The sequence below is a fragment of the Doryrhamphus excisus genome, chromosome 16 (genome assembly GCF_030265055.1).
Source record: "Doryrhamphus excisus isolate RoL2022-K1 chromosome 16, RoL_Dexc_1.0, whole genome shotgun sequence".
Classification (NCBI taxonomy): domain Eukaryota; kingdom Metazoa; phylum Chordata; class Actinopteri; order Syngnathiformes; family Syngnathidae; genus Doryrhamphus; species Doryrhamphus excisus.
Window position 1 is genome coordinate 7,621,742 of NC_080481.1, and position 20,668 is coordinate 7,642,409.

The window sequence follows — 20,668 nt, forward strand, 5'->3', positions numbered from 1 at the left end:
CTTGACCTATCCAACATGGCGGCGATGTGCACGCACGGCTAAGCGCTCGATGTGGCGTATATCTATGTCTATGGTGTATGCAACATTCTGCTCAGTCATCGCCATCTTGGCGTCAGGATGGTAAATTCTGCGGTCGTAAAATAACAACTATGCAATCGTCACTTCCAGTAATTGATCAACGACTGTACATGCACAACGTTGTCAAAATTCTCGCCCTCGAGAAGTACCAGTGCATCACAGTGTATTGACAGAAGTAATTAAACTGCACAATATGGCCACCAGAGGACCCGCGTCCTCTAAAATGAGCAATCTGGAGTCTGGAGGAGTCTGGACGTCTATTTCGTCGCTCGACTCAAACAGTCTTGGACCAAGTTTTCTCCTCCGCTTCCACGTCATTTGTAAATCAAACCTCCCTCCCAACAACAGACACTTATTATTGGCATCTCTTCATCAGCGCGTGAGTATCATCTTTTTTCAACTCTAGTATTATAAACTCTAATATCTGCGTTCATCTTTAATGTTGCTTTAACTCATTCTTCTTTATTGTTTGCATTCATTCTTATTTAATCTCTTTTTATGCAACCTTTTTATTATCCACTTTTTCCTTCATCGTGACAGTTTTTTAAAGAACCCCTATTTGCTTATTTTGTATCTGTTTTTTTTACTACCTAAAATATATGTTCTGTAATTGGGGACTGATTATTAGCTTAAGTTGTGAGAGCATAATTGATATATGAATGAATGCACTTTGTTGGTCTTAGGCGTGTTTAATTTAATCTTATTTGTACATTGATAATGTGTCGTGATATAATAGGGTAGTGAGGTTGCTGTTTATTGTGGAAGTGTTTGATGTGTGGCCCAACAGGAGCGGCAGCCTTGGTTGCAGCCAGATGGCAACATCAAATGAAAACATGATGGGAATTTCATCTCTTGTAAGCGAGCTGCTTCTTTTGGTTTGATTCCTGAAAAAGAGCTGGCTCTTTCGGCTCCTAAAAGGTCCCTCAGATTTAATTTGGTGCTTAAATGGCACGTCAACATAACAATATACTTTTAATAATATCAAAAATACCAATCTAAATAATTGTAAAATGAATTTCTATATTAAAAAGCAATTATATGAAATGTTTGGTATAACTATATTATATTTTAACTTAAGAGCCTTCTCCATCGCTGCCCCCACCCTCTGGAACTCTTTGCCCCATTCACTCCGTGCTTGCCCCAACCTTCCCAGTTTCAAAAAACAACTAAAAACCCACCTCTTTAAATCTGTTTGTAATGTCTAACTTTTTATATCTGACTGCCGCTTTTACCCATGTTTTAGCTGTGTATAAACAAATGAATGTTGTATTTTCATGTATCTTTTACTCTGTTTAGTTGCTTTTATTCAACTCCATTTTTTCTGTAAAGTGTCTTTGAGTATTTTGAAAAGCGCTATACAAATAAAATGCATTATTATTATTATTATGGCTTTATTTTTTACTATATAGAAAAGATTTGCCTGTGAATATTCTCTTTCGTCCAGGTTATTGTATTATCAGGGCATTGAATCGATGGCAACTTGACTGTTCATGTCGTCCTCTAAGACATGTCACCTGTATTCTGAGCAGGTGACATCAGTTCATGCTCCAAGACTAGGTAGGACAGCTTTAGCCTGACTAAATATTGAAATAAACACGTGTCTCTCATGACTTGTCTGCATGGCCTATAGGATGAAGATCAGGTATTGCTCCAGCCTAGACTTTATTTTGCTGCCGGGTGGGATGTGTTTTTTTTTCAGCATGCATGGCAGACACTCCCTTTTAATGAAGGTTGACGCAAATGACGATGAAAGGCTATTTTCTCCTCTAGTGCAGCAGACGGTGCGTCAGTGCGCCATGCGGACCCCCTCCTGCTGAATATTGACGAGGGTGAGTCTGCATCAGGTTCATTCAGCCAAGTGCTAACGTTGACTGTGTATCTCTCTGTTGGTCACAGTTGTGACATGTTCCAACTGCGTCTGACCTTACTGCTCTGGATCGGAGGAACATCCAGCACGCAAGGTTAGTGTTGTCTAGTTTTGTTGTAAAATATAAATAACTTCAATTGTGTTTACCTCATGAATGTTGAGCGATGGGATATGCGATACCTTATATTGACATTACTATATTGACAGTTACTATGATACCCATTATGTCATTGTATGGTCATACCGTACAAGGTCATATAACCTCATACTTTGGTACGAGGTGCATTATTAAAAAAAACAAAAAAACAAAAAAAAAACCTTAAACTGTAGTATGGAAAGCAGGAAGTGAACAAATGTAACAGTTACTGATTGTAAAAGTACCAGATGGAGGGGTAGGATTTAATCAGCTTTGCTTCTTCCTACTCCTTTTGGACATGTGGAACTGTGAACTGATTATGGGATGCACTCAATTGTAATCTGATGCATGTTCAAATGAAATTAAACCATTACATTACCATTACCATTACCATTACCATTACCATTACCATTACCATTACCATTACCATTACCATTAGTACATATTGACCTAGACTGGATGCAATAGCAATAGCAATAGCAATAGTCCCTTCATCCTTCAGTGTTTCTACATGTTTCTAAAGTTTGGACACTCCAGTTATAAAGGAAACACTGGACAATACAAAATCCCTCTGTGTATCAAAAATATATTAAATGATGCCGTTATGTGGTTGAATACGTAGTAAAAAGACAATTTAAGGCATTTTATTACCTAAATGAAGCATTTTCCAGCCTAAAAATGAAACACCGGTACCGAGCAGTCCAATCACCATCAGACGGCATCTGTGAGAGAAGGGCACTACGAAGGAAAGATGTCTTCAAAGACCTCATCTCCTTCAACACAACAAAATTGCCTGTTTGGAATTGGCATGATCTCACCAAACATGGGACATTGAAAGGCGCAAGAAAGTTTTTTTCTCTGATGAGAAAAAATGGCTTCCAGCGTTACTGGCATGACAAGGAGATCTCACCTGAGGTGTTTTCCACATGGCACAGTGGAAGGAGCACTTCCTTCAATGGAACAATGCAGCTTCAGGTTGTGCAGGGCAGGTGGATGTGTGGAGATGTTGCAGGGGGCATCCCTCATGACCCAAGGCCCTCATCTGTCGCTGCAGTTGGCAATTCCTGCCTGACTAAGGACTTCTTCCAGAGGAATAAGCTCACCCTTTTGGACCGTCATGTATGTTCCAATGATCTAAATCCAGTTGAGAACATTTGGGGATGGATGGCAAGATGGGAGACATCCAGTAATGCGATAGCGGCTGTGAAATACAGGAGTCTCTTGGGTAAATCGTGAGGCCACATAGAAAGTCACACATTTCTCTGGCCTGTCGAAGAAAGCAGAAGAAATAAAGCCACCTTTATTTTATTGTATTTGTTTGGTAAAAATACCCAATCCCGAGCCAGTACAACAAACTAATTGAGGCAACCTTGTGTCATCTCAGGTGAGGTCATACCTTCGTCCGCTTTAAATGCAGAGGCGGGAAAACCCGTCTTGTTGGGCTGCAATGTTACAACGGCAACGGGCGACAGCGTCCATCAGGTGCGCTGGCTTGACAGACACAACAAGCTCCTGCTGGCGTACGAGGAGAGGGCTGCCGTCCGCATCAGCCACCGATCGCCCGGCGTGCAGCTGGCCGCGTCGAACAAAGACTCCAGCTACATCACCATCACGAGGGTGCTGCCTGAGGACGAGGGCTGCTACCGCTGCATCTTCGATGTCTTCCCAAAGGGCTCACAAGAAGGCAGCGCTTGCGTCACGGTGACCGGTGAGTGGGCAGCCAGGCCAGGTTTATGTCTGTGGTCAATGGTTCCCGGGATATCATGCAGCCACAGAGGGTTTCTTCTGCTCTTCTGCCCCATCCCAACCCCCACCTGATGAGCAGGAGGTAAAGCCCACCCACTCACCAGCCGTCTTCCTCATTAAACCGACTCCTACAGAAATTTCCCTATAAACCTTTTTTACAGCTCATTTTGGTCCCAGCAGATGTAAACAGAAAACATGCCGCAACATTCTGAAATTTGCTTCATTTCAGCCAAGGTTCATCTGGACGGCAATAAGACGGCTCTGAGTGGCAAGCCATCCACCCTGTCCTGCTGGTACAGCCTCCCTGAGCGGGTGCAGCAGGTCCTGTGGAAGAAGACCGTCCAGCGGGGCCACACCATCACCGTGGCCGCCTATTCCAAGCAAGGCCACTATAACATCCAAGAGGCGCTGAAAAGCCGCTTGAGTCTGACTCGAAGTCTGGACGACACCCGGCTGGGATTCCAAGCGGTTGCAATTGAAGATGAGGCCTGCTACACCTGCGAGTTCAACACCTACCCTGACGGGACCAGGAGTGCCACTGCTTGCCTTTCTGTTTATGGTGAGTTTGGGAGCAGTTCATTCAGAGGCTGACAAGAAAATACTGTTTATTAATCCCTCTTTATTCTGCTTATTTGGTTCCAGGCCTGACAGTCTGAATGAATTTCTGTATTATTCGTACTTATCATCACCTCCTTAAAGACATTAGTGTAATAATAATAATAATAATAATACATTTTATTTTATATAGCGCTTTTCAAAATACTCTCAAAATACTCACTTTACAAAAGAATAGAGTTGAATTAAGCAAGTGAACAGAATAGAAGACACACCAAAATACAACATTCATTGGTTAATACACAGTTAAAATATGAGTAAAAGCGGGGCGGGGCACAATAGTCAGATATAAAAAGTTAGACATTAAAAACACCCAGTGTATACCCAGTATACTATGGTTCGTGACCCACTCTTTGTTATGACTGAAATCTCATCCAGCCGTCACATCTCATCAGGTATAGGGGTGCTATTTCATATCTACAGGGCTCTAATTTAAAAAAAACTGTATTTAGAAAGTCCTATACAGAGTTTCTATGATCTAAATATGAAAATATCCAATTTATTAACACTGAATCCTACTTATATCTTAGAAATTATACACATTTGCTTTAGCTACCGCAGGACAGGTACCGCGTGGGATGCTTGTGGTCCATGCTTAGGACTTGGAGAGGGGAAGTCTGTTGTTATGTTTCCCTTTTATCGCTCAGGAAAGGGAAGCAAAGAATATAAACAAACCACAGTCCAGAGTTGAAAGCTGCTGCTCAAATGTTCTGTCCAACAGCACAACCTCTTTCACCTGGGTTAAAGAAAAACACAAAAACACGGTGTAATCACATACTGTATCATTTGGATGACGTTTTTAGGTACAGCTGAAGTAAGAGTGGTTTGCACTGTCCCATCATACGTATCGTAGTTTTCATTGTGTTTTCCTACAGTGTTACCAGAGGCAAAGGTAACCCATGTGACGTCGTCTTCGGGGGTCACCGAGGCCAACTGCACTGCACGCTCGCGGCCTGCGGCAAATATCACATGGAGAATCGGTGAGGACAACCAATCTGTGGAATCCTCACTCGTTTCCCTGGCCGATGAGGTGGATGGCACCACGACGGTGACAAGCACGCTGCACCTCCAGTCGGGGGTTCTCACTGAGATGTCGGTCCAGTGCATAGTGCAACATCAGGGACTGGAGAAAGCTCTTACGGTGTCCCTCAACACCCTTGGTGAGATGTCCGTATTCATCCCTTCATGGCTTACTGGCTGCATGACTGGGCACAAATCGACACCCCCCCACTGCATGTATTCTTAGATATTCCAGTAACACTGGCTCCCTGCATGCGGGAAGTGGTTCATTCCTGTTGCACCACATCAGCCACCGTACCGTGCATAAAAAGGGGTGTGTTTATGTGCTGCAGTGAGTCCTGTCGTGGTCATCCTCATCTGGCTGTGCGGTGTGGTGGCAGTCCTGATCCTCCTCTGCTTGTGTGTTTATCTCCGTCTTTCCTCTCGCAGTAAGTTCCTCCCTGACAAAATGGCTGCAGCTCTTGGCAGGAGTGTAAAAAAACACTTCACAAAGACGTTTTAACGCAAGCTTAGAAAAGGTCATCTGCTAGGTTACCAAGCTTTCCTCACAGAGGTGTGGAAACTTTCTTCTCTGGAGAGTGTGAACTTGGTGTCACCCTTGAACTGAAATCCTACGCCCACACAAGCACACATGACAGCCTTTAAAATGAAAAGTTCATTCATTCTTATAAGAGATGTGAAAGTGACGTATGTCATGTTATCATCACTATATAATTATAGTGCATTATCTTATTTTCTTTTTTTTTTTTCTTGGCTCTTTTTGACCCTAAACAACATTTAGTTGTGGGGAAGTTCCAGGTTTACAGCATCAAAAGTACAGTAGCACACAAGAGTATATGTAGTACAAATGATCATTTATATGCACTGTACACATGTTGACCAGTGTAGTCATAGTGTAGTAAGGGTAGTAGTAAAGTTCTGGAAAGCTTTCAAAAAATGGGCCCCAGTAACTCAGCTGATGGAGCAGTCAGATCCGGCGGTGTTTTTTCTGGCACTTAAAGAAACATAACAACCTTTTCTTGTCCCAATGTCCTCCGTTTTTGTTGATGCGGAGAAAAACCAGTGGTCACTGTGGCGGCTCGGACAAAAGAGCATGTTTCCTTTGTAGGGAGGAAGATAGGGTGGAGGCCAAAGCTGGAAGTTGGCCTTTGACAACAATGCCTCCCTCACATGGGACACTGCACACACACACACACACACACCAGCACACAGTAGCAATAGAATGCTGTTTTTCATTTAGTGCCAGCTTCCAGTGACTTGTCTTAGGACTGTTTGGGATTTTATTCAAAGAACCAGTGACCACATGCTTGGAATGTTTGTAGAGGAACCTCTGCCCAGGATGTACTGTACTATAGGGAGTGACCACATCCTGCCCGGCCTTAAAACATGAAGGCGGATGCGGGGAATCTCACCCAGCATTTCACTCAAAACACTCAAACACACTGTTGCCTCTTGCCGCTTTTAATTGAATTGACCTTTTATTAACTGGTGTTGTCTGCCCTCTAGACCGATGAGGCGCCATTGCTGCTATGAGGGAAGACCTGCAAGGATCCCAAGCCTCTGCAAGGAGATATGCAGCGTGAAGAACTACAATAAAAACGATGGTGTGCTTTCTTTTTTATACATTGTTGAGCTGTTGAGCTGCCAGTCTAGAGAGCTAGTACAGACTTCCCTATCTGCTGTAAATTCTACCATTTGAAGAACTGTGGTGGTGCTGTGCTCTTTAAAGTGCACTGAATGGATTTGATGACAGCATGAGAAAGACGGGAGGGGCCGCAGTAATTTGAAGCGCCTCTGGCGTGCTGTTTATAGCGGCTGAGGCCAAGAAGGGCAGCTGACCTGCGACAGACGAGGTCGCTGCTGTCCACAGATTGCTCTGTGAAGCTGAATGCCACTGGAAAAAAAGGACAGTTTACGTTGATGTTTGAAATGTTGTCATTAGAGCTTAAATACAATGAATGGAAATCTACTCTTTCTCCTGTCTTCACACATTTCTGGTTCCGTAAATGTCACACAGCAAAGAGAAAGCTGGGAGTGAAGCGGCGTGTTTTGATTCCTGGCTGCGTTGGTGACAAAAATGTGAAATAAAGAGTCTTATCAGCAGGAAGCAGTCTACCCCGCTGGTGCTTTTACATGTCCCTGAACTGCCAATGCTTGGAAGTACCAGCTTTATTTAAAATGCATATTTGCTCTGTGTGTTCTTCCCGAGCGTGCATGGGTTTTCTCCGGGTTGTCCGGTGTCCTCCCGCATTCCAAAACATGTTAAGTTAACTGTTCGTAACCCATGCCAAGCTAAAAGTCAACTCTGAAACCCCAACGTCACTTCCTGTCAACACGCTAGAACAGGAACACATTTACAGCAAAACACATGAGCACTTAAATGGCTTCTTTTTCTATTTATGTCTACTTTATGTCTACTATATGAGTATAAATGCGGATTATAGGGGTGTTATTCATGACTAGATTGCTCTAATAGTGTTAAAATGTGTATTTAGAAGGTTATAAAAATGTTTTCTAAGCTCCAACTCCAATTTTTTCCATTTACTATGTAAATAAGGAATCTTAATTCACTTATCATGGTCGGGAGTAGTGTACATTTACTACACTATATTTTCTCGAAGGGCAACATGTGGCCTAAGTGGTTAGCATGTTGGCCACACAGACAGCAAGTAGGTTTTCTCTAGGTCCTCCGGTTTCCTACAAAAATGTGCATGTTAGGTTAACTGTGAGTGGGTATGGTTCTTTGTCTATACGTATGTCTTTAATGTAGTTTCTTAGTAACTACTCTACATTTATATGCCTTAGTTTCTTAATAAGTACTCTCCTCACTAGTTCTTCATCAGTTCCTCAGTAACTACTGCGTTTTTGTGTATCTTATTGTAAAGTGAGACCTTAAAGGGGATCTGCACCGTTTTTTAAATGTTGCCCATCATTACCAATCCTGATATGAAACATGAACACATATTTATTTCCCTTTTCTGTGCATTATAACGCAAGAAAACAAGTTAATACGAGCTAGCTAAAATGCACTTCATTGGAACACATACTTAGACGCTTAAGATTTAAGACGCTAAACAGAAAAACGCCAACCCAACTACAGCGATATTGTTATTGTAGCAGCTAACCCGTGTAACAGGAGTACTGTATAGGCGTTTTGGCTAATGCGTCAAGTTACTCCCGAGTAACGCTAACTAACGGTGCTGGTACTAGGTTGTTACCATGCCAACAACAGGACAGACCGAAGGATAACATGGCTCCGAAGTGAAAGAAATACTGTATTTTCTGGACTATAAGTCGCACAATGGCAAAAATGCATAATTAGGTAGAAAAAAACATACATAAGTCGCACTGGAGTATAAGTTGCATTTTTTGCGGGAAATTTATTTTACAAACTACTTGACCAAAACTGACACTACGTCCTCTTGGAAGGCAAGTTCTAACAAAAAAATAACAGAGAACAGGCTGAATAGATATAAAATATGCTAACACAATAGTTATTCAGCTACACAAAAAATAAACATGAACAGAAAAGGTGTCCAGTGTTTATGTAACATAAACAGTTTTTTCATGTATAAGTTGCTCTGGAGTATAAGTCGCAGGAACAGCCAACCTATGAAAAAAAGTGCGACTTATAGTCCGGAACATACGATATGTGTTCATGTTTCACATAAGGATTGTAAATGATGGGCAAAACTCCCCTTTAAGTTCTACTACCTTGCTTTGCTCTTCTGCACTCTGTGTGTACTGTATGCTAACCGAGACAAAGAGGAGGCAGGAGATGAGGAAAGCAGACATGCATGGCAAAGTTATCTAGTTGATTTATTGTGTGATTACAGTAATTCATGTTGTATTAACATCCCTCGAGAAACGTTTTCATCTTGGAAGGTCTTCTGTCACCTCTAACATCCGACGAAGTTTGCAGTGAAGCCATTCTCTTGTCTCCTGTCTCATATCAGACGAGTATGGCTGCATACTCTGAACGCTCCTCCTTGGGCCTCCATGGTCGAGCAGCGCCACCTGGTGGCAGCTGGTGATTGAGCGCGGCGTATACGATGCCGCTTTCCTCTTCTTCCATCCTCTTGTTTGGATTGTCTTCTTTCCCTTTGCTCGGCTGGCTGCAAATGTAGCTGCCGTCTCTTGGTAACGGTGAGGGTGGCGTCTCTTTCATTGTTGGCGAGTCGGAGGCGGTTTGCCTGGTGAGCAGTTTGACGCCGATGTGTTGGTTTTCCATAGAGATACCCTACACATGTATAAATTCTCTATTTAAACCTGCACTCGTATTGAGCGTTTTGGATGCCTTACCTGGTTTTCCATCTGTGTCCTTCTCTTTGGGTGACCTGCATGACGCACATGTATTTCAGTCCAAATAACACAGTATGTATATCTTTATATGAGGCCTAGCAAATTATTACAAATTTAAATAATTCAATACCAAACATGTATGAACCCTGAATGTTATATCCCAACAATGTATTTATGCGTATTTATAAAAAGAGCTGATGATGCAACTCTCCACTAATGCATTTCCCTCCAGAGCAATTTTAAGCCATAAAAACGGCCACAAGGTGGCAGAACCGCATTTGATGAGCGCTCTGCGGGGCTCATGTGAACGGACAACAGGAAGTGAGGGAGCGTGGAGGAATGTAGCGTTACTCATTATTGGGAAATTTTAACGCATGCATACACACACATGCACAGACACATGCACACACATTATAGGTGAACTTAATGTTTTGTGACTAGTATATGAAAAAAAAAGATGGTAATAAACAAAACAAGGAATAATGTTGTAATTTTTGGAAATTTTGGTTGTGGGAAAAGCCAGTGAATGAGTTAAAAGCGTTTAAAAGAGTTTAAATATTAAAGACAAAATACGTTATTTTTAAAAAGTAATAATACTGTCTTATTAAAAACAAAACAAAATAAAGTATTTTTTGGAAAATTGGACAGCAGACAAAGTTATAATGTTACAAGAATAAAGTCAAAATATGGCAAGAACAATACTGACTAAGATTATATAAGAAAAAATATGAAATATTTTGAACATAAAATAAAAGTGCAGTTCAAGTTGTACTTGACAAGAATAAAGTGAAAATATTATTGGAATAAACTCATAATCACGAGAAGAAAGTCAAAATAGTTGGAAAATTACATTTTACTTGGTAAGAAATCTTAAATTAAGATTTCTGAAGTTAAGATTTTTATATCTAGAAATTAGCAGGACCTTTATGACAGAAATAGTTATTTTAAGAATAAATACAATCTATAAAAAGTGACAGGGTGGGGAGAACAGGAAGTGAACCATCAACCTTCCACTTTCGGAGCAACCTGCTCTACCTCCTGCAACATAGCCTTGCTGATAAAAAAAAACAAGAGTGTACTATTGTCAACTACCAATTTACTCTTACTTTCATTCTACATTTTAGCATATTTCCACAGCATTTCAGTCCAGCTTTGGCTTCCGAACAGTTCCCATGTTTCATTCTAAATTTCGATTTTCGTGTCAGATTTTCAGCATTCACACACAATTTCCGCTGGCATTCCATCTTCCATCAGTTAATACAAATGTGTTTTGTGTTTTTATGAATGGATTCATTGGATTTGGTTTCAGTTGGACTGGAACGGCTTAATGACGTTAACCAATGTTCCACTGTGTAATATTTCTCTAGTATCTTTGAAAATGTGTAAAGATATGATACTGCATGTACAAGGATGTAAGAAAAGGCCTCACCTTTACGCATTGATAACACAGAAAGAGATATCACGGTGAAGACAAATGCCACAGTACCAAGAGCAGAATACACAAGAATCCATTGTGCTTCCCCTGCTGAACCTAAAGCAGAGAGACATTGTTTACTTAAAAAAAAATGTGTCTTCAAAGCAGCAAAACATTTCTCACGTCAGTGCAGGTTTTAGCCGCAAAAACATTCTTACTGGTTTCATTCCTACTTGAGCTGTTGATTGTCGTAGGGTTATCTAGAAAACAAAAGGTGACATTTAATATCAGGATAGCCCTCAAATCGAACCAAAAACTCATCAGCACGTACCGTGGACGGATACGTTGATGGGGTGCCCTACAGCGAGTCCACCTTGACACCGATACAAGCCGGCGTCCCTTTTTTGTATGTTTGTGAAACGTAATAATAATGTATTCTCCAAATTGCTGATGTGCTCCAATATGGTAATAACACCAGAGTCATTGGTCACCGGCACAAGGTTGTAGCTTTCCAACCTGTACCAGGAGACTTTTTCAAATTCCTTTGAGCAATTGTTCTGTATTGTGCAGCTAATTTGCAAGTGTGCCCCAACTGGGGCCTTGAATACAGTTTTTTGCTGCCCGAGGATTCTTAGGGGGCAGTCCTCTCCATCTGGACAGCGGGGATGAGAAACACGGGGCTTAGCTGACGTTCAGTTTGAGGACGTGGATGGAAGCGTTGGACACACATGTACAGTATAGAGATATACAGATGTGGATGTACAGTACACATCAGTTCACGACCTCCACGGCGATCCTCGCCTGACTACGGCGTATTAGTCAATGAGTATGCGTATTTAAGCAAACTCTCCGTATGTTTGCATAAATTAGGCATTTTCAAGTATAAAAATCTTTTTCCACAGATAGATTTCAATTGACCTCAGTTAAGTTTTAACAAGGGGGGCACATGTAGGTTTGATTTTTTTTCTCCTTTAATAATGAAAGGTTCCATTTAAAAACTGCATTTTGTGAATGAGTTGTCATTGACTAATATTTTAATTAGTTTGACAATGTAAAACGTTTCAGTGTGACAAAACATGCCAAAAACAAAGCAGGAAAGGTGAAAACACTCATGCTGTACTTGTGCTATAAACTGTCATTTTTGTCCAAGGCACAAATAGAAAAGACCACAGGAATAGTGACTTACTGCCTCTTGATGTGAGATGTAGCACCGCCAAGATGGACACACTCCAGAAGAGGCTCATGGTGGAGGAGAATGCCAAAACATCTCATTGCAGCCGATCAGCACATCATCTTTTCATTGCACACAAACACAAGTCAGTAATGTACTTCCTCTTTCTGTTCCAGCCCGGCAGTGCTATAGGTGGAGGTGGGAGAACATTAGTGGGCTTGCAGCGACTTCTGCAAACTCTGCAGGCCTGAAATATTACTGTTTTTTTTATTTTTTTTATTATTTCAGATTGGTGTTCCCACGCTCTCTGGCCCTACTCAGGCCCTCCATGACATCTTCACAGTATTTCAATTCTCAGTATTTTCAACGTTGATCACGTAACGGGACTTACTTACTACTGTGATGAGTTGTAGCCACACAGGAAACAGTCAGACACAATTTCTTTATTGTTTCACTGGCGTTTGTAAGCAGCCAACTACCTCCCCCACTGTATCGCACACAAACACCACAAGTCAACGCACAACGTAAACGTTAAAAATAAACACGAACATTGTAATATGTAGTGTATGGTGGCACTCCATATTGGTTTTCTTACCGATACCAATATTTATTTGAAACATTTTGTCTCAACAACAAAAAAATCCAACACAGTTGTGTCCAAATTTCCACACAGCAAATTGTTCATGTGCAGGATTACCATCAACAAAAAATATCTTTGAAAAAAATAAAATTTCTTTCAATCAATTAAACCTACAGTTTTGAACACGTTGATAGTTCACACAAATCAATGCCATTATTATGGTTATTTTAGACTTTTATTTAAGTATGTATGCACTTATTCCTTCATTTATTTTTTTCATTGTATTTGTGTACAGAAAATGCATTTTGAATGCATTTAGTATAAGTAAATTTTTACACTTTTGTTTCATTATTATTTACAATTTTAAGTCATTTTAATTTTGTATTTTTTTACACTTTAATTTAGGTCATTTTTATTTTATGTGTTTGTATTACACGTTTATTGAAGTTTTTTTATTGATTTATTGCTTCATTTATTTATTTAAGTAATTGTATTTGAGTAAATACCCATAATGCATTGGATACCCATAATGCATTGGAAACCCACTTTTGGCTCCCGACACTCCGGTTGAAAACCACTAATAGATCTTCGTGAATCGCCCTGTGTAGTATTTTGGAACAATGGCGCCGTCATGTGGCCAATTGTTTAATAGCAATTACGCCAATCCAATCGGCGCTTCTTTACGTAATGACGTAATTTTTCAGCGTCCCAGACGAGCCGAAAATGGCGGAATATCTGGCGTCCATTTTCGGCACAGAGAAAGATAAGTAAGTTTTGCTACCTTCTTCATACAAGAAAGCACTAAAAACGCAATGTTTGTGACGCGCAGTTGCAGCCTCGCATCGTAGCTAATAACCGACAGCAAGGCTCATTTATAGTGATGGTTGAAACTGAAAGGCATAGTGAAGCTGTTGTTAGCAAGCGGAAGCTAGCGCTGAGCTAACCCAATGAATGAATGAAACCATTTCCGTAAACCTGTCGCTGCCAGGTCGCAAAACAAAGCTTTCTCTCAGCACGATAAATGTGCAGCACGATAGGAGCACATTTGCCTACCTACTGTCTACCTGTCTTTGTCCACCTACTGTTTAGTTACAGCTTTGTTTTGAATAGCTTTGGAGGTGCAGGCTAAGTTTTACACTGATGGATTGTTTAGCTTGATTTCACCGGGGCCCCACATTTCTACTGATTGTAGCAACTGCCAAATATTTACCAATATGTTCATTCGACTTATGTCTTTATGACTCCCTGTTGTGGTGTCGTACGTATAGTCACTATAATGTCACTATAGCTCGATTTAGTTGTTACACAGGAAGTCACAAGCTCATGGTTATGTCTTTCCAGGGTCAATTGTTCCTTTTATTTCAAAATTGGAGCTTGCAGACACGGAGATCGGTGTTCAAGATTGCACAACAAGCCAACCTTCAGCCAGGTGAGGATGCCTTCAGTGTGTGCAAAAGTCACCAGTGCAGATTTGATGTGCCTTTTCATGAATCCTTTTCTCTCTAGACGATATTGATACAAAACATCTATCGCAACCCCCAGAACAGTGCACAGACAGCGGACGCATCACGCTGTAAGTATAGCCTGTGGGCTTTTACTAATGTGGCAGCCACAAAAACGCAGCTGCCAGCACACAAACATCAACACATGTCAGGTCTTGCATGTCAACTGAGGGATACAACGCCCAAAACAAACATTTCATGGGGAAAAGTACACCAATAACGGGCAAGGTTGTTAAACAGTAAACTGCACACGTGACTTCAGACCTATTGGTAGGTTGTATTTTTCCCCTTTGTCTCCTGTTTAGTAACACACGTGTGCATGTGTACCAGTCACCACACAGAAACCATATCAATACTGACCAGCCTGCAATGCATTTCACTGCAACAAAAGGCCACCGAAGTCATGCTTTAAAGCTGCTGAATGCATTGTTTTACGCCATCATATAGACGTTTTTCTCTGGCTAAAGCTTATTTATTTATTTTTTTATCTTTATCAGGACCCTGATTAGAAGCCTGACCTTGGCACTGGCATCTATGTGCTGTTTTTCGTTGCTCAGTCACGAGGAGCTTCAGCTCGGGCTTCCATGGTTTTATCAAAGCCTGAAATTCAAGTTGTGGAACAAACATTAGCCCTTTAGCATCCGTTCCACGCACATATAAAGCCGCTTTTGTGTAATTCTTGTCCTGAGGAATTGAATAACATGTTTTCCCTCCCTAGCTCCACGTTTTGGTTGCTGTGTGTCACAGAAGTTTACGTTTTGTATTTCAGACCATTTCCCTCTTGAACATTTACCTTCATAACCTTGAAAACTGTGCCCAAGTCTGCTGATGGTTTGCACTGTAAGTTCTCCCTCATACCCAGGACCCTCCGGCATTGACTGCACTTGTGTTATCGCATCGCACAATATCCGTAACTATTTGGCTAGACTTGAAACAAATGGAACACGTGCAGTTTCCTGTCTAGTTGTGCCTGTGTGGTGCGTGGATGCACATGGTGTCGTATTTAAAAATTTTTTTTGCTATTTTGCTGATTAATGAAACATCCGAGGAGAGTCGATCCCCAGGGTTCACTAGCTCATGACTACCCATGATTCAACTCTCCTTGGATTGATCATGGCATATTAAGGCCAGTTTGTCCTCGCCTGTTGGCTTTGCACTCTAGTGACACTGAGCACACAATATCTGATCTACTGACACACGTCCCTGACCCCAGACTCTGTTATTAATGAGTACAGTTAGAACCTGAACAACATGATGTGAGGTCACAGCCTTGCTGCAAGCAGACGCTGTTCCACAAAAGCGTAAGCCAACCTGCTAGTTTTGTGAACAGAAAACACACACACACCAGACAAGGTTATTTTCCGTCGGCTGATTTAAAATGTAACATTTTGTGGACATGCTAAAATGTGGCAAGCTGAGATACTTGACGGTGCCGTCTTCCCATTTTGCAGGTGCCGTCAGCGATGTGGAAATGCAAGAGCACTACGATGAGTTCTTTGAGGTAAGTGACCTTTTGTGGGGCATTATATAATAACTGTTTGGTTTGTACTCTTGTCTCACACACCTGCTCCGACACACAACTTGTTATAAACTTGGTATTGTAATAGCACCCTCAGCAAATGGAACTGCAGGAACTTAACTTCAAATGCAGTACTGTTAATTCTGCTGTATAAGCCGCTACTTTTTTTCTTAAACTTTGAACTATCGGTGTGGCTATTTTATGGCTAAATTTTAATCTTGTGACATCTCCTTTACTTCAAAACTACTGCTTATTGTTTAAATGCTGTACTGCTCGTGAGTCAGTGAGGAAACGGTAGCTCTTACTTCACGAGCTATCAGTGCGCTCACGAGGAGCTTGTCAACTCATTGAAAAATGCCAGAGCTCGTTATAAATAACAACATAACAGTCTTACTCACGGTGTCATCGTACGAGGAACACTTTACACACAAAACTAAACTCATCCCGCAGAAACTTAAATATACCTCAGAAATGTACAAGCACGTACCAATGAGTTGAAAATGGAAGAAAAACGTTTAAAGTTTTCCTGTAATGCATCGCATCTGAGCAACACAATCATTGTGGTGCTGCAAGGATGTCCCTCTGGGTTTTTGTCTCCCTCTGGTGGACAAATTTAGCATTGCAACACTGTTCACCATTTTTGATGCTGCTTGTCCTTCAGTGAGATCCTCTGCTTGGACACTATGCATTACAGGAAAACTTTAAAATAGTTCACTTTATTTTTACCTCGTATTGGTACATGTTTATGTTTATGAGAAATATATTTTTAGTGTTAAGTTGCTGTGTGATGAGTTTTATGTTTGTAAGATGACACACTGAATCTCTCATGTGGAATGACCTCCTGCAATTTCCACTGGGGTGACAAGCTAATCTTAATTTTTTTTTATTAAAATTTTTTTTATACAGCTAATGACTGGCTCATCGCGGACTTGTGTGTGCCATGATATGCCATTTTATGATTGGTGCGGCTTACGCACCTGTATTTTACAGTAGCTATCAGTGTCTTTTTTGTGTGCTAAATGAATGGAGACTCCTGCAACAAGTGCTTGAAGGTGATATTGGGCAAGGAACGCCTTGTAAGTAAACTAGCACCCTAGCAGAGTCCAACATTTTTTAAAACCTTGCTGACCTTAACACACCAACAGCAGTGTTCAGTTCCAATCGTGCATTTGCCATATTGCTTTGGATAATTCATCGATTATCTGTACAGTAAATTTCTATTGCATTAAATCTTTTGTAATTCAGACTGAAGCAGCTTGTCAGACTAAACATACAAAAAAAAGAAAGAATATGTAATTTAAGAGTCGAATAATGCTGAGGAAAATATAAATCTAGATTTTGGAATGTGCTTGAAAAGTTGCACATATCCTGAATTAAACAGAACTTGTGTTTGTGCAGGAGGTCTTCACAGAGATGGAAGAGAAGTACGGGGAGGTGGAAGAGATGAATGTGTGTGACAACCTGGGTGACCATCTTGTAGGCAACGTCTATGTCAAGGTATGTAGCAAAGCGCTTTAACCTTCTGTGGGAAGTCAACTTACCAACCACCTTCTCTGACATATTTGTATGCAGTTCCGTCGTGAAGAGGATGCTGAAAAAGCAGTCCTGGACTTGAACAACCGCTGGTTCAACGCCCAGCCCGTCCATGCCGAGTTGTCCCCCGTCACAGACTTTAGGGAAGCTTGTTGCCGCCAGTATGAAATGGGGTGAGTAACCGCTGCCGCCATTGATGCTGTAATGTGAGACAAGAAGCTGATGTCGGTACAGCTTTCTTTATTTCTTTGAATTCAACTTGTATATATATTTTTATTTATAAACATGGCTGCACATTCTTCCAAGGGTATTCTTAGTAAATTTTGGCGCATGCTATACAAAATATTTAATACGTCTGGGTTGCTTCAATATCATACTTGCCTAGGCATGGGCTGGTATGAGATTTGACCGTATAATATAAAAAATGTCACAATTTCACAGTATTATACAGTGGTGTAAAAAACTTTTTTTTTTACATGTTTGTCACATGTAAATGTTTGTTTTTTGTGAGAAAAATTTATCGCGGGTGTGTTCTTTCAGCGCATGCTCAGATATGACGTAACATGCAACTAGAGACGTTCCACAGTTTTAAAAACGGAGGCGAGCAATCAGCACTTGGACTGCTTATTTATTTATTTAAGTTTATTTTTGATCCAAGAACTGAACGTAATTTCAAGACTGGACGGACGAAAAACTCGCAATAAAGAGTAATTCCAACAAGTGAAAGAATAACTCTGGGAAGCCGGTATCATGTTATGTGTAATGTTTCCGTTTTACTGCGCATGCCCCATTGACTATCCTGTTTTATTGTAGCGGCGCATGTAGACCAGAGATGGGAATATTCCTTTCCATCTATACCAGGGGTGTCAAACTCATTTCGCATCGTGGGCCACATACGGCCTAGGGAGATGTCAAGTGGGCCGGACCATTAAAATTATACCATACTCTGCTATAAATAACCAAAATATCATGTCTTTCCTTTGTTTTGGTGTAAAGAAGCACAAGAACTTTAGGAAAATATTGAAATTTAATGAACTATCCTTTTACAAAACATTTCATGAAACACCTCATATTTCCTTAGACAAATGTGCAATTTACTTTTATCATTCACAAATATGCATTGCAACTGATCCCACTGATTGTACAAAGGCACAAAACTTTAATTGGTACTGAAAAATATAGTAATGCACTTTCAGATTAAATGAGACTTTTAAAGAAAGGGATTTTTAAACCACTTACACATACGCATATAAAATCTAAATGTAATCCCTGCGTACACCTTACAAACTAAGGAGAGTGATTTTAAATGTGTAATGAAGAAAGTGTTCGCCTGTCCTGTAAATCTGTAAACTTCATACATGAAACATACATACACATATATATAATATATAATAATAATAATATACTGAAAATTTATGGAGTTGTATGAACAGTAGAATTCCATCACACAACTTTTGTTTTGAAGCTGCTGACTAACATTAAAGTGCACATTTTTTAAATCACCACAGTAAGGATTCATCTTCACAGAGCTGTATTCTTTCAATGCAAACAGTAAGCCGTCATATTTTTCGCTGTGATGAGTCTCGTAGTGGCGTCGAATATTATATTCCTTCAATACCGAAACTAGTTGCAAACACACCAAGCACAAAGGTTTTCCATGCATCTCTGTAAATAAATAGGACGTGGTCCATTTTTCTTTGAAAATTCTACACTCCTTCTACTTTTCTCCGTTTGGATAACGACATTTTGGCTAATGAGGGTGTAGTGGAGAGGTAGAGACCAAGGTATTAACAACGTCGTAACAAGCAGCAGATGGCGCATTGATACCGTCTGCTGTTTTCAGTCTGTCTCAGTGATGCGGCTTGTCTTCTACTCTGATGGAAAGAGTGCGCCCCTTAGCGGATAATCCATGAATTGCAGCAAATTAAAAATATTAATTCCATGTCTTTTATGCATTTTTTCCACTTTGAAATTATCCTGCGGGCCTGATCGAACCTCCTTGGGGGCCGGTTCCGGCCCGCGGGCCGTATGTTTGACACCCCTGATCTATACCATTGTTTTTCATTCAAGTCATTCAGAAATATTCCATTTGGAAAGACGAAAAAACTCCTCATGTAAACGTGGCTAATGATGCATAACACACCAAAACACACTTTCTTTAATACTGCAGAGACGGTATGATGGAAGAAATTATTGGTTTTCAAACCTTTGTCTTTTTCATATCGTGGTATACACTGAAATCGGCAACTATCCCATGCCTATTGCCTATAGAAAGGAGTTTATAGAGCCTCATATAAAATCACATTATGCCAAGTTCCATGACTTTAGCCTTGGTGAAATGAAATGAACCAGTGTACATACATTTATAGCCTAATATACACTGTACACTCCGGTGGTAGCTGGTTAAAGTCAATGCAAACTGTCTTCCAGAGAGTGCACCCGAGGTGGCTTCTGCAACTTCATGCACCTGAAACCAATATCGAGGGAACTTCGACGAGAGTTGTATGGACGCCGCAGAAAACGGTATGGAGCCCAATATAAACTATGCCGCTCAGTCGGTAAAATTCACTCTATTAAGTGAATGGATTTCACCCTTCCAACAGGCAACGTTCTCGCTCGCGTTCCCGGGAAAGACGCTCCCGCTCCAAGGACCGACGACGGGACCGCGATAGACGACGGTCGCGAGACCGAGAACGTTCTGGAAGGTTCTAAAAGAAGTTCTATACCAAGCCCATCTCTTTGGAAAACCCTGACAGTGAAAATCACAGTTATTTTTGTCTTTTGGTGAATTATGAAAATTGTTTTTCTTTTATTCCCTTTTTTATGAAAAGCGTATGTTGCTTTCTCAATAAAACAGATTTGTTACTCAGCACTGTTTCAGTAAACCTCACTTTTACCTCTTTGAAAAGCCACAACACGACAGAGATGTGCTGCATCCACATTTGGAAAAGAAGTAGAAACAAATGTGGATCCTGAATGGAGGCATCTGAACTGGTTTTAACAATTTTGAATGCGCCTTTTACAAAATGTGTTCTATAAAGCATGCAGTCCGCGTTGAACCTTTTTCACCCATTAGACCTGTCGTGTGTGTACAAAGATAAAACCGGTAAAGCAAGTCATGGGAATTGTCAAAATGCCAAACGTGTGTTCCTGCTTGTCCTGGCAATAAAATGTAAACAGAGACG

At 40.8% G+C, this 20,668-nt stretch overlaps 3 protein-coding genes across 12 annotated transcripts; 2 read left to right on the forward strand and 1 right to left on the reverse strand.

Moving 5' to 3' along the window:
• Nucleotides 1–339: 339 nt before the first annotated feature.
• LOC131104854 (OX-2 membrane glycoprotein-like) lies at nt 340–7,977 on the forward strand. Of its 8 annotated transcripts, none has more exons than XM_058052435.1 (9): nt 342–932; nt 1,523–1,635; nt 1,778–1,907; nt 1,975–2,039; nt 3,466–3,789; nt 4,057–4,386; nt 5,318–5,602; nt 5,795–5,890; nt 6,969–7,972. In XM_058052435.1, exons 4-9 carry the CDS (start codon nt 1,982–1,984, stop codon nt 6,974–6,976), a joined length of 1,101 nt encoding a protein of 366 aa, XP_057908418.1. In that variant the 5' UTR covers nt 342–932; nt 1,523–1,635; nt 1,778–1,907; nt 1,975–1,981; the 3' UTR covers nt 6,977–7,972. The 8 variants fall into 8 exon arrangements, with proteins under 8 accessions (XP_057908422.1, XP_057908418.1, XP_057908416.1 ...); XM_058052434.1 differs by having other exon boundaries at nt 417–457; nt 866–932; nt 1,523–1,907; XM_058052438.1 differs by lacking the exon at nt 1,523–1,635 and having other exon boundaries at nt 420–457; nt 866–932; nt 1,849–1,907.
• Nucleotides 7,978–9,282: 1,305 nt separating this feature from the next.
• Nucleotides 9,283–12,478, reverse strand: LOC131104577 (B- and T-lymphocyte attenuator-like). 3 transcript variants are annotated; one of them, XM_058051895.1, is made up of 6 exons: nt 12,365–12,426; nt 11,510–11,830; nt 11,397–11,438; nt 11,194–11,295; nt 9,765–9,799; nt 9,283–9,655 (listed from the first exon to the last, which is right to left on the reverse strand). In XM_058051895.1, the coding sequence occupies exons 1-6, from the start codon at nt 12,420–12,422 to the stop codon at nt 9,410–9,412; spliced, it is 804 nt and encodes a 267-aa protein (XP_057907878.1). In that variant the 5' UTR covers nt 12,423–12,426; the 3' UTR covers nt 9,283–9,409. The 3 variants fall into 3 exon arrangements, with proteins under 3 accessions (XP_057907878.1, XP_057907876.1, XP_057907879.1); XM_058051893.1 differs by having other exon boundaries at nt 9,283–9,702; XM_058051896.1 differs by lacking the exon at nt 11,510–11,830 and having other exon boundaries at nt 9,283–9,702; nt 12,365–12,478.
• Nucleotides 12,479–13,626: 1,148 nt separating this feature from the next.
• Nucleotides 13,627–20,352, forward strand: LOC131104270 (splicing factor U2AF 35 kDa subunit). Its single transcript, XM_058051275.1, has 8 exons — nt 13,627–13,696; nt 14,271–14,358; nt 14,436–14,502; nt 15,883–15,932; nt 17,349–17,447; nt 17,523–17,656; nt 19,914–20,006; nt 20,087–20,352. Exons 1-8 carry the CDS (start codon nt 13,653–13,655, stop codon nt 20,193–20,195), a joined length of 684 nt encoding a protein of 227 aa, XP_057907258.1. The 5' UTR covers nt 13,627–13,652; the 3' UTR covers nt 20,196–20,352.
• The last annotated feature ends 316 nt before the right edge of the window (nt 20,353–20,668 follow it).

Coding starts and splice junctions, on each gene's coding strand:
- LOC131104270 (XM_058051275.1), top strand. CDS start 13,653: ATGGCGGAATATCTGGCGTCCATTTTCGGCACAGAGAAAGATAA. Junction 14,503..15,882: donor GACAGCGGACGCATCACGCT/GTAAGTATAGCC, acceptor CCCATTTTGCAG/GTGCCGTCAGCGATGTGGAA. Junction 17,657..19,913: donor TGCCGCCAGTATGAAATGGG/GTGAGTAACCGC, acceptor ACTGTCTTCCAG/AGAGTGCACCCGAGGTGGCT.
- LOC131104854 (XM_058052433.1), top strand. CDS start 1,982: ATGTTCCAACTGCGTCTGACCTTACTGCTCTGGATCGGAGGAACATCC. Junction 3,790..4,056: donor CGCTTGCGTCACGGTGACCG/GTGAGTGGGCAG, acceptor GCTTCATTTCAG/CCAAGGTTCATCTGGACGGC. Junction 4,387..5,317: donor TGCTTGCCTTTCTGTTTATG/GTGAGTTTGGGA, acceptor GTTTTCCTACAG/TGTTACCAGAGGCAAAGGTA.
- LOC131104577 (XM_058051893.1), bottom strand. CDS start 12,422: ATGAGCCTCTTCTGGAGTGTGTCCATCTTGGCGGTGCTACATCTCACA. Junction 11,439..11,509: donor CATCAACGTATCCGTCCACG/GTACGTGCTGAT, acceptor TTTGTTTTCTAG/ATAACCCTACGACAATCAAC. Junction 11,296..11,396: donor CTCAAGTAGGAATGAAACCA/GTAAGAATGTTT, acceptor TCTCTGCTTTAG/GTTCAGCAGGGGAAGCACAA.